Here is a 13,356-nt window from a genome sequence, read left to right on the forward strand (position 1 = left end):
TTGTTTTTCAGTCTTAAAGCCTCCATTTGGACAGGGGTTATCGGTGTAGTCTTGGTCAATTGGTTTTCAGTTATTTTCAGTTACCCCTTTCCCTTCTATCCACATATTCTCCCCTATGAATTTTTATTTTTTAGCATTTTTTACATGCTTGTATATATCCTTTTCTTTTCTAAGCACTATTTCTTTTGTAATCTTTTATCAATTTTCCTTTGGTCCTATTGCCACAGTATTCTTAATGTAGAGGTCCTCTTTGTGACCATTCTTCCTTCTTGAAAAAGAGAACTCCTGCTTGAACTCTCTCTTTTAAAAATAAAACTTAAGGGAATATAAGAAGTAATAGTGGAGACTGCTGATAGTATTCCTAGAGCCCTAGATTTCTTATGATGCCTAGATACAAGTTAGGAAAATTTTTGGTTTATAAGTAATATTCTATGAGAGAAACATAGCTCAGAATTTGAACTAAATAATTGTGCAGATGATGATTATTTGCTAAATTATTGAAGTCTTTATTGGGAAAAAAGTGGGATTTAAAAACATTTTTCTTTCAGATGGCACCAGGTGAATTGCTTGCAAATTCAGAAAGCATTGGTGAGAAGAGAGGCAATACTCTGTCTCCTACAGGCACTAAACAAGTATGTGTTTTTCACATTAATTTACATTTAATCAGATTGATGGGCATCATTGTGTGCTTTCAAGGGAGTTCTACTCTTTAATTTGTTGTGTATCAAAAGTGAGGACTATTGTTATAATGGTAAGTTTTGATTATATTCTCATTTACAGTAGTACCAAAAACCTGAGAAAACAAGCACATTGATTCAGTTTAAAAACTGAATCAAATTGTATCCTGTGAATAACAGGAAACAGAGAAACAATGATGGAACACAACTGCAGCTGTCAGTAGTTCAGTAGGACATCACGTCAAATATAATTTGCTGTAATATTGGTATAACACTATAGAAGAAATAACAGAACTCACCATCAAATAATCATCTTTATCTTCATCTCTAAACACTTAAATTGGATTTCAGTTGCCAAGATTCTCTGCATCAGAGATCATAAATAATTCAAAGTAGGGATTGCATCCATGTTGAGGACAATTCACAAAACATAAGACAAGACTGAGTATGCATTTAGAATGATAAAAATCCAAACAGACAAACATCTTTTATTTATGTATATACAATAAAAGAATATTAAAGTTTCCAAATAATCAGTGAATAAATGAAATCTTAGAAACACAGGCAAAGCAAAGCCAGATCTATGTTTTATGAAATTAAGTAGCTTAAAGGATATTTTGGAGGCTTGGGATCCTGGATGTAAATGTAAATAATTTCCTATGTTAAATAGTCTGATAATTTGGAGTGGGTTTAAGTCCTTAGAAAGGTAGGATCCATTGGTACACAGATTTAGAGATCTAAAAATTCCATTTTGCAAACTGCTAACATAGAAAAATACTGCAAGATATTAAACAATGATGCTTTGTAGAAATTCAACTAATATCACTCCCTTCAGTTCAATACAAAATGCCCTGTAACCTGCTGATGAGCCAAAATTAAACCTAATTAATTTTCTTACCTCCATTCCAAGTCAGTGGGAGCTGCAGCATTGACTCAGAGCCCAGATCTCACTCCAAATTTTGTGACTGCTCCAAAGAGCGTCCCTCAGGAGAATCTCTTCAGCAGGTGTCCATTGCTCTATTTTGCTAAGCCACAGTTTTGTCAGTCCTCATCAGACTGAGTCTCAGCTGCCAAGGAGAGAAGGCAAGGGTATGCAAAACAGCAAATATCATATGAGGATTGTGGCAGCTATGATGCCTCTACCCTTTTCATCACTCCATACTTCACTTAAAGAAGTGGCAGGTTCATCTCACTAGAGCCTCGAATAGCAGGCCAGCAATCTCTAATTTTGTCTGTACTTCTGCAAGCTGCTTTCCCAGTATTAATTTGCTTCAAATACAACCCTCTTAAAAGTGTGCTAGGCCTTCTCATGGCACATTGATCCTCCTGCCTTTTTGGTGCCATGCTGCCAAAGCCTATCTGGCAGCTTGCTCACTCACAGCTCACCTGTCATTCTTTTCCATTGCTTTTTCCCCAGTGTTATTCTTCTTCCATCTCTTCAAGGGTCAGAGTTCATCAGGGGATGCTTGTGGGAAACATTTTTATAGAAAAACATAAACTACTTCTTACATCTGAATTGAATTGTTTAGTAAAATAGACACAGTAAAATCCTAACCTGCTTCCAGTCATTTTTTGTAGGTCTGGCATGAATCACATTGTTTTGAAATAAGAAAGGTAATAACTTGGGAAAGCATCTGTATTAAAACTAACATGTCTAAAGAACCAAGGTACATATGAGATTCTATTATTTCTGGGCGTTTTAAAAATGTTTTTGCTAATTGTTAGATTGTTTGAGCAGTAGAGGAAAAAGAAAACCAAAACAAATATGCCATCACACTCTTGTACTGGATACTGCTAAAGAGACCTGTTTTGGAAAGCAATGAAATTCAGTGTACCACCCAATTTATTTGAGTGGGCAGTTTATAGGTGATAGAAACACTGCTTAGTAGATTACATATTTGTGTATAGAACTCAGCAATGAGAGAGTAGCTTAAGGAAACATTATGCACAACTGTGCTGATAGCCTTTGCACAAATGAAATCAATCTGAATATGTGATTACATTCACACAAAAATCAAGAGGCAGAGATGTAATTAACAAAGCAGATGACTTTGATGCTTTGTGATTAAAATTAATGCACTTATGCCTCACCCAATTCTCTTTGAAACATGATGAGAGGGATTATTTTTTCCTGGATCCAAGTTAACATAATTTTTACATTGCTTTTCTTTTAATATTTGGGAGGATCTTTTAACAGCTGGCAAGTAAAAAAAAAAACCAAAAAAGAAAAAAAAGGAGGAGGAAATATTAAATGCTTGGAAAATATTATAAAGGTGCTAGCTTTATTATTTAACCAGTCCAGCAACTTGGCTGTTAATATATTTTCATTGCTAAATATCTGTGTCCCCTTTAAATGCAATTAGGCGACCTACTCCTCCTCCTCCACCACCTTTCCCTTGCAAATGCTCATATAAACAGAAGCTACAGGAAATCCACAGGTTGCCCTTTGTTTATGGAAAGGTACTTTCTGTTTTATTGTTACTGTTATAATAAATACTTATACATAGTTATAATAATATTTTCTAGAATCTATTTGAGCAGTTTTAAATTGCAATAAGCTGCTGCAACATTTTCTGATTGTTTTTTGCCCCATTTCTTTCTGCCTCTCAGAATACATCAAGCCTAATTAGAATATTGTTGTTAGATTTTGCATGACAAGGGGATGTATTGAATGATAACTCTTTCTTTGTTTTCCTTTCTCTTCTCTCCTTTCTCTTCTTTCCCCTCCCAGTTCAAGGAGAGGAATATATTGGCTGATATTTCAGTTATCTGTCCAGCTGGTGAGGATCTTGTTTCACAGGATACAGAGCTGTCATCCTCAGCCAGAGAGGATGGTTTACAGACTGAATTCCTGGCAGAAGAAGCACCCTCTGGAGATGAATATGAGTGTATATCACCCGATGATATCTCTTTGCCACCGCTTTCTGAGACACCAGAATCCAACCTCTTACATTCTGAAACAGAGCTAGAAGAGCAGTTCTGTTGTAGTTCTCATAGTCTGCATGTCAGTTCCTATAGCTTGCAGAAAACCACTAGAACGGTAAAACTGATGGAAGCACCTGACCTCTTAACAAATTTTGCTTTTGCTGATGCCACAAATAATAGAATGGAAAGCCCATCAGATCACTTTCAAAAGTTTTCTATCTCTTTATCACATTCTGGTCCAAAAGTCAGAGCAGAATCTCCTTTGACTTGTAGCTCACAAGGAATATCTGAAACTAGCACTGCTTCCTGCCCTATAAAAGCCAAACCAGTAGACAGCATGCTGAGTGAAACATGCAAAACACATTTACAACACCTTGAACTTCATGAAAGCATGGCAGAAACGCAAGAAAAATTGCATGCCTTGAATAACTGTACTAAACCCCAGGACAGGCTGCATGCTTTGCCCGATGCATTCTCAGGTTTCGTGTTCCAATCAGACGCCACCAGAAGCTGTCAGAGGCAGATGGTTACCCGAGAAGAGATTAAAAGTTCTTCAGAAAAGAACAGCATGGCCAGCCTAACTGGACAGGCGCCTAACTTCTCCCAGCTTCTGTCTAACAAAACCGTCATGGAAGGTTCTCCGGTAACTTTGGAAGTAGAAGTAACGGGATTCCCAGAGCCTACACTGACATGGTGGGTAGCTTGCAATGAGAAGCAGTAAATAGACCTAGTAGTGAGCCACCCCAAACCTTTCATAACCAAATCAGTTAATCTGTAGGCTAGAATAAATGGCTTGTATCCTTTCTACTCCACACTTCTGCATGATTTCCACCTTCAGAATTGTTTTCAACAATTAACCAACTTGAAATAATCTCTCTGTACCATATTTTAGGAATGAGAGTATCAACATGCTGCAAACATATCCAATGTTTTCAAGCAAAATCATCATACAGTTTTCCTATTCTGGAATATGGCATTCTACTTGTTCAATGCTTTCTTAAAACAATTGCAAAGTTCAGATTTACTATAAATAAACTTACCTGCATTTTCCCAGGCTCTGGGCACTACGTATGGACAGACACATACATTGCATACACACTGAAATATTTATATAGTCACTATGTAGATGGGAACACATTTACATGTATGTGAAAGTCAGATATCAAAACTAAGGTTACATGTTAAAAAACACCACCTAAATATCTACACTTAGAGAATCACTTTTATATCATATATTGGTGTGCATGGTCTATCTCTCTCTTAATTGCTATGTATCTACTTAGATTACTTTATTATTGGATTTGTGAGAAATATAGATGATGCAATATAAACATCTGAACTCTAAAAATTCCCTGACAAAGGGAACAGGGACTGAAAGGGGGCAGGATTTCAAGATTTTTTGTCATAGTTCTAGATGTTATGTCATGTATTCCTCCAATTTTACCTCATTTGTCTTTTCTCCACTTATTCCGTTCGTCTTTCTAAAAGGAGGCCTTTCTTTTAATGATTAAAACTAAATATGCCTCTTACTGGAAAAAATTGATGTTAATATTATTTTTACACATTTAAAGAATTAAACTGTATGTTTTTGTTACACTGAAATTTTTTTGGTGCACTGAGAAGAATACTGGACACTGCAACCTTGGTGCTATAATCTGTTGGTATCAATAAAGTTACCTTGTTTTAAATACCATTATTGTACAGACTGAGGAGTATTATTGGTGAAACAAGGTATTTATTTTACTGTAAGAAAGCATTAATTTAGCACAAAAATATATACACTATTGACAGATTTTCTTTCAAAAAGATAATATTCAATTGGATTAATTTTGCAAGTTAGAAATTCATGAAAATGGGAAAAAATGTTTTAAATTTAAAAATTACCAATAACATGTATTTTGTACTGGTATAGAAATTTCTTTGGATATGCACGTGGAAAAATATTTTCATGTTTGTGTTGGGTTAAATGTAGCCTATGCTGAAACATCATGGTGCAAGTAGAGCCAGAATTTTCTCTAAATTCCATTTTTAAATCAGGTGCCAATACCAATGCACTCTGATAGATCCTTAAGTGTTAGAATATGGCACCAGTTTGCTGAAGTAACTCTTGATGCATTGTTCTATCCTGTTTGTTGATGTGAGCTAGGTAAATGTTAAGTGGGCTGGGATGGAGACAAGTTCTTGGTGAGGATACAAGTTTAGAAAGTTTGTTTGTTGATCCTTTAGAGCCTATTTATGAGTTGGATGTGGACTGACTTGGGACCTATTGGCAAAAATGTCTCAGTGCAAAATCAAGGGCCCAGGCCCTTGTTACCTCACTGACACTGCAGTGAGAGACTTGTAACTTGTCTATTGAAAACCATTTTCAGAACCAAATTTTTATAATACTCTTAAGAATGTATTATCCAGTAATTTGCATTGTTTAACTGTTCATGCATATTGACAGAGTAAGTTTAAAACTGAGAAATGAGATTACAGCAGTTCTCTGTCTCTTGCTGCTGCTGTAGTGTGACAGAGATTGTCTGAATTTGCAAAGTTCTGTGTGGCATGCAGTGATAAAACTCTGACTTGCAAACTGACTCTCTGCTTCAGGTACAAGAAGGGCCAGAAACTGACTGCAGATGAGCACTTAAAGCTTTTACAAAAGGAGACAAAGCATACTTTGTTCATTCAGAAGGTGTGTGATAAAGATGCTGGCCTCTATGTTGCTCGGGCTAAAAATTTGAACGGCACTACCTCCTCAAGTGCCATTCTTCACGTGCAAGGTAACAGGCCACCTATTGCAAGAATAAGCTGGATAATGCTGTGTGTCATCTATATTAGTGTATCACTAATGTACTGGCTATTCACAAAATAAGTACAATATTGACTGCACCGGACTTAATTATCACATGTTGAATTTATTTTCTTACACTGCATTTTCACAATATGTACCAAACCACTTTTTATGGCAAAATGGATATATTGCTTGTTTCTTTATTACCAGTATTCTGCGTTTATTCTACCTTCTCATAGTGATGTTGAGATAAAAACTTTATGATGATTTTTCTAGAATCTGAGGCTGAGTTTTGCTTTCTAAAACTGTAGGCATTACAAAGCATTGGAAACAGTTTTAATGGTTGTAGGTTTTAAATGTCAGTATAGAGCCAGGTAGAGTGCTCAGATTGTTGTATATTTTGGGATATGTCTTCTCTTGGGATGGGATGTGAAAAGTGTTGGAAATTTTTAAACATAGAATGTATTTTTTCCACCCACATGCTTGCTTGTATGCTTACAAAAAATATTTTTAGAACAAAGCTTTTAAGTAAAGGTATGGTACCATTCATGATTGAACTAACATAGATCAGATTTAGATCTGTCTCAGCCCAGCATAGAGTCTCCACAAAGGAAAGCTGCAGTAGTTCCAATAGAGTTCCAATAGAGTTGTGCTACAGAACTGACCCAGAACCATCAGGATTTGTGTAAGTGGCATCTAGCACACAATGGAATAAATGTTTACAAATGAAACATTCCACTCTGCTTGAACAGATGTCTGTGATACTTTCTCTGCCTTCTTACAAAGTTAGAGATACAAATATTTCTAATAATCCTCTAAATTGTTTGTATAAGACAAGAAAGTTAATAATTTATGAAGCGAGCATTAGCACTCATTTAAAATTTTTAACACACCGATTTCAAACAGAATCAACCAAATTGGAGAACTATCCAAAAGTGTATTCAAATTAAAAAAAAAATCAGTCAAGCAGAATTATCCTTTAACTTAAAACAGTAATAAAGTTTGTGTTTCCTTCTTGACAAGGACAACCACAAATATATTTTTTTATTAAAGTTCTAATTTTTTAACTATTACATAACAGTAATGTAATTGTGCCAGTGGAAGACTTAATTTATATATCCTCAAATATAATGTCATTCTTCAGCCTCAGTATTTGTTGTATTTATGCAGTAAAAAGAGTTGACAAACAGCTATATGATTTTTTTCCTGCCTCTTTTGATTACCAGCTTTCATGTTACAATTAAAATTGAATTGCTATGGAAAATGTTTAAAGATTAAATATTTGCTTTCTCTTGCATAATTTGCTGGAATGAAGTGAACCTTTTACTGTGTAGCTTCCTGTGAAAAGAATATATATTGTAATTGCCGAGGGTCAGATATTTTGGCCTAGTGACTGCAACGTTTAAAAAATTCCTGTAACTTTGAAAAAGGAGAAGTTCTCATGATATAACCTCACAGCAAGGAGAGGGAGCAGGAGGAGGAAGTGATGAACAGATGAGGGAATACAGTAAGTTCTAACTAACTTGGTATTGCCCTTAATGAACCACTTCCTAAGTTCAGTCATCTCCCAAAAATGTAGATTCACAAGAATTTTCTCAGGTATAAATTTCACCTGTTTTCCTGCACTGTATTTTACATTTCACAATAATGAAAATTTAGATCTTAATAAATCATTGTAGAAGTATATAATAGCTTTGTTTGTTTGCTTGTTTGTTTGTTAAAAATTTCCTCTGAGAATTTAACCATTTCTGTGAATTTTAGGTAAACAAAAGTTGATTTTGTGAGTGTGGTATTGCATCTACTTTCCATCAGGAATAGCTTTAAATGCACAGTTTTTAATGGGTGGATATCAGCCACAATTTTAATTGCTGCAAGAAACAAGATTTCAAAAAGAGTGATTAGAGATACTGGATTCACAGCAGGACTCTGAAAATCTCATGGTTTTAATGTTCTGCTTTGTAAACAAAGACATAATCAACACTGGTTACTGCTGTGCTGGCAGTCTGGATTTAAATACCCTTTATTTAAGGACTCAAATGAGTCCTTAAAAAAATTACTGGAAAATTCCAGCTGTGTTCTGGTTAGATAATATAAAAAAAAAAAAAGGAAAAAAAAAAAAGAGTGACAGTGATGTAGTCTCATGATGCACTAGTATTTCTTTGAAGGAAAAAACCACTCATTCTTCTAAGATTATTGCAGCAATAATCTTAACATAATGCTTCCCACTCTCATTGGTTTTTTAATAGTTTATACTATGCATGCTTTATCTCTTCCTTCTTTTAACCATTCTGCAGAGCAGGGAATACATCTGGGTGTTTTGTATGGTTCTGGTTCTTTCATGGTTCACAACACTGACTTCCCCTCATTGCAGTCACAGTTTTGAGCCTATAGTTACATCAAGATCCCAAAATGTTTACATCTTCCCAATGGCTCCCTTATAGAGAAGATTTAAGCCTCAGCCCCACCATCCTTAGAAGAATGACATTAGGCACATAACCAACCTACACTCCCTTCCTCCTTCCACATATGAAGACATCCTTTAAGAAAAGGTGAAAGATACTGCCTGACTACAAGACATGGAGTTGTGTGAAGGGGTGTTTACACAAGGTACCTAAATTTGGAGTGGGAAAGGAATTAATTATTTTAATTTTTCAAGAGGAGCAGCCTGTGTGAGGTCGCAGGTTTGAGTCAGTAGGCAGAGGGAGGATGAGTCATTACCCAGATTGGATCAGATGTGGCTGGAGCTGCAGTGGAGAAGGTGAGTTCCTCTCAAATGACTGGTGAGGTATGCTTACTTCTGCACCTTTCTCTGGAGACTTTTCTTGGGTAAAGGGATCATTTTTGTGTGGGTATTATTGTCTGTGGTCTAGAGGAAGTGTCTTGAAAAATTACTGCCAAGATTTTAAAGAGATTACACATGATATTCAAGGAGACTGGAGCTCTGGGATAATGGATATTTCAGCTCAATTGGGTCATGAGACCTGCTTAATATTCCTAATAAAGGGATCCTTCTGTTTGTGTTAGGAGCTTAACTGAGACAAAATCTCAAAACAATAAAGTGCACTGTTGATTTAGAGTAATGCTGAGCAAATCCAAAGTCTCTAAGCAGCATGGTGGGAATTTGGCTAGCATAAATTCACAGGGAAGACAGGAGAAGTTCATAAAATTGTTAATATCACATTTCAAGACACCAGAGACTGGAAATTACATGCCTAGAATAAATAGATTGAGAATAACTGTGAAGCAATTTAATTTAAAAACTGGCTGTTAAAACCAATTTGGATTGACCTGCACACCTGTGTGTGTGAGAGACTTCAGGCAGGGGTGAAGGCTCTGTAATAGACAGATGAAGGTGGACTTTTCCCCTGCAATTTTTGCATTCCTCCAGGTTGATGATTTTTCTGTGCTTATTCACCAGTTTGCAGCATAACTCTACTGGTCCCTACAGATAACTCATGGAATATTTAATAGTTGACAAAATTATTGCCTGAACCTGTAAGGATGGTATTTCAGTACCATTGGCTACCTGATTATTTTTTCCCACAATGAAGGAACAGATCTGTTCTTTCTAACCCTTGCGGATGTGGACACTATGGGATGTCCAGCCAAGAAATAATTTGCAACTAACAAATTTTCTTCTGAGTTTTTGTTATGATATCACAGGAAAACCACTGGTGAAATATAACCATCTATTCTATTTTGAAAGTTGCTGTCAAAATCTTCTTTTACAGCAGACTTTGTTGAGGTAAAGCCTATGCCTGAAAAAGTTGTAGGAGTTGTCACTTCATGGTTTTATTTGCACATACTTTCCCCTTTGCTCTCTAGAAACTGAACATTTCAGTTTTTATGTTCTGCTGCCTTACTGATATAAAGTCAAGACGTGGTCTGATGATGATTACTGTCATCTTTCCACTAAGATTTTTTCTTTTTTTTAATGGTAAAAATCATTCTGGTATGAGATGCAACATGACTAAACAAGGTAATTCAAACTGCACAAGTAATGGAATCCAGCCAAAATTATCCCGAGGAGTGGCTGAAGCCCACTTAATGTTTTCTGCTGGAATACAAGCCAATCATATTCTATTTGTGACCTATTGCTAACTGCCTGCAAAGAGTAGGCAGGGATGTAAACTTGGTTCTCTTGCTTGAAGTGAAGCTGAAGATCTCAAATTTCTGGGCTTCAGATGCATGCAATGCAATGTAGGTGCAGCTTGCACATGCTAACCTTCAACAGCTAAGAACTGAGTTGTTTGAGCTGCTCTGGCTGGCTAATACAGAGGTCACACAAGGTTAGCACAAATATGGGAGAGTAAAATTTACATTCTTCTGCGTTGCATTGGTGCCTCAGTCCTGCAGTACCTAAAAAAATAAAAAAGCAGCTAAGCTTGAAAGCTTATTGCAACTAAGAGCTCACCTAAGAAGTGAATTTATTAATACAGTGGTCAAAATGTCTGCCTCATGATGCCAGCAGACCCACACTTGGCAATAGTAGCCTTTGGCTCAATATATTTGGGTTTAGAAGCTGATGGGCACCTGTGTGAGATAAGCTGATTTTGTTTCTTAATAGCATAAAGAAAAAATTTTTGTTCTTAAACAGTAGAGTAATTGCAGCATGGCAGTTTCAAACTCTGTCATTTAACACACATTTCAGTACCTTTCTATTTCAGAGAAGGCCAGTGATAATTTTTGTCAAATATTTTGTAAATGTAGTACAATTTATATTAAAGAGGAAGAAGGACACATTCTTTATGTGATAGAGATGCAAAAAGATTTTTTTTTTGTAGGATGTCTTTGTGACTTCTTTTGTTAACATCCTCTTTACATTGCTTTACATTCCTTGTGTCAAGAATACTTAGTCAATTCTAAGCTTGTCTTCTCTTTTTACTGTAGCCTTGTAGGTGGAATATAAGTGGAACCTCAGGTGGTAATACAAAGATTCAATAAATCTAGATTTACAGCTCATTAAGTTACAAGTCACAGAAAGCAATGCTTTAATTCAGTACAAACTGATGCTGATGATAAAAATTTCTTCCATTTTGATGGGTTAATTTGTATTGATCAGTCCTTGTAGAGGTTCAGGTGTCATCTGTCCTTCCTCAGTTGGCATGAGGCTGGCACAAAATCAATCTCATGTGCTTTGGATATTGCAATAGAAAAGCAATTACTTGCCCATCCTTCATCTGAACCAAACTTGTACTGGTTGATGTGGTAGCACATGGTATCAATATTAATGATGGCCAAAATAATGACGTGGTCAAAGTAGCAGAGAGGCATCATTCTGCCCTTCATTAGCTGCAAATATCAATTTTTAAAATCTTTTCAATAACTTTTTTTTTTAACTAAAATAATGGATGGGGGGAAGTGAAGAAATTGTGATGTACAATAATGCACTAAATTATAAAATTTGCTCTCATGACTTTATCACTTTAAATTTGTGTGGAATAATTAATGTTCTGTCTTCACTGAAACAATAATTCACACAGATTTGCCTAATATCTTATCAAATAACATGATTCTTTACCACTTCCATGGAACTAATGCTACTATGCTGATGCATTAAATTCTTGGGTGCTTAATATCCATGTTTTTTAACAAATGTTACATTAGATAGATAAATGATGTTTGCCAACTGTCTTGCAAACAAGTTAACCTGAGTTCCACACATCAGTAAAGGCACTCTTTGTCTGTCAATGTGATAAACTTTACCAGAACAGATTATTTGCTTCTGTTGTTTTAATTATGTCTCTTAAAACACAGTGAATATTGATTTGATCTTTTTTTTTCAGTACAAGGAGAACAGCCAAACTTTGTACAAAAGTTTGGACACAGAACTCTGCATGAAGGAGAAGATTTAATCCTGCATTGCACTATACATGGAAAGCCCAAACCTCATGTCTGCTGGACAAAGGATGGCATCCAAGTGGTATCTGGAGATATCAGTGTATGTTTTAATGTTCTTGAATTTTTTCTTGGGAGAAAGGTAATTTATATTGCTTTGTGGTACTAATTATCCCCTATGTGTATTCTCTTGTTTTACAGATTGAGAAATTAGGAGATATCTATTACCTTTTAAAAAGAAATGTAGTCCTTGCTGATAGTGGGAAATACATCTGTGCTGCCACCAACGAAATTGGAAAGGCACACTGTTCTGCTTTTGTGACAGTGATAGGTGACTCGTCCTGCCAGCTGCATGCTTTTTGGCACCCTCTTGCCTTGTTACATGAGCAACTAATGTACATGTTTTGTTTCAGAGAAAAATAAACCCCCCAGCACTTCCAGTGTAACTCAGGCTAAACCAGAATGTGAAGATAGGTGCTTTTCAGAAGAAGTGAATGTCACCACAACAGAGCTAGTTCAAGCCCAGGACACACCATGGGAGGGAGAAGGAAGGCCAGTGGCTAGTTGTACTCCAGTAAGGTAACCTGCATCTTACTCCATGCTGCAACTTGTACTACTGCAGCAACTGTAAGGACCTTAATTTACCAAGCATCAAACACTCTTCCTAATCTATGAATTTCAGGGCAATATATGTAATGTGCATAATATGTGACTCCTTTTTTCACTTAATTCTTCATCCAAAGATATGAAATTTTTAGATCAAAGATCTAGTAATACATTAGAAAATTGAGGCTGTGCAAGGTATTTATGTTTAGTAAAATATTTTTTGAAATCTAGTCATAATCTAAATATTAATATAAGATTGAAGAGTTTAAAACACAAAGTATTACAGAAGTGCAAATTGATGGACCTACATTAAGCTTCATTCACAGAATATATAAGTGAGGTTTTCTACTAGGCAAGTCTTATTCTGAAGCATAAGTAGCAAGCCCAATAAGACAGGAATTGTCATTGTTCATTAATTGATTAAAAATAACAATCCTTCCCATTGGGCAATTTCAGATTAAATAAATGAGATACATGAAGTCACTAATCCCTGTGACTTTCAGTACAGGATTAAATCTCATCTCAGGAATTTAG

At 35.7% G+C, this 13,356-nt stretch overlaps 1 protein-coding gene across 2 annotated transcripts in view; it reads left to right on the top strand.

The window, feature by feature from the left end:
- Positions 1-13,356, top strand: part of CCDC141 (coiled-coil domain containing 141) — a 54,327-nt gene that overhangs the window by 40,239 nt on the left and 732 nt on the right. The window contains exons 23-28 of one of the 2 annotated variants that reach the window (XM_058028089.1): positions 549-632; positions 3,409-4,295; positions 6,195-6,367; positions 12,165-12,319; positions 12,418-12,547; positions 12,630-12,795. In XM_058028089.1, coding sequence (XP_057884072.1) covers positions 549-632; positions 3,409-4,295; positions 6,195-6,367; positions 12,165-12,319; positions 12,418-12,547; positions 12,630-12,795 — 1,595 coding nt within the window. The remainder of the gene's footprint in view (positions 1-548; positions 633-3,408; positions 4,296-6,194; positions 6,368-12,164; positions 12,320-12,417; positions 12,548-12,629; positions 12,796-13,356) is intronic. The other variant, XM_058028090.1, reaches the window with a different exon arrangement.

The sequence above is a fragment of the Melospiza georgiana genome, chromosome 7 (assembly GCF_028018845.1).
Source record: "Melospiza georgiana isolate bMelGeo1 chromosome 7, bMelGeo1.pri, whole genome shotgun sequence".
NCBI lineage: Eukaryota > Metazoa > Chordata > Aves > Passeriformes > Passerellidae > Melospiza > Melospiza georgiana.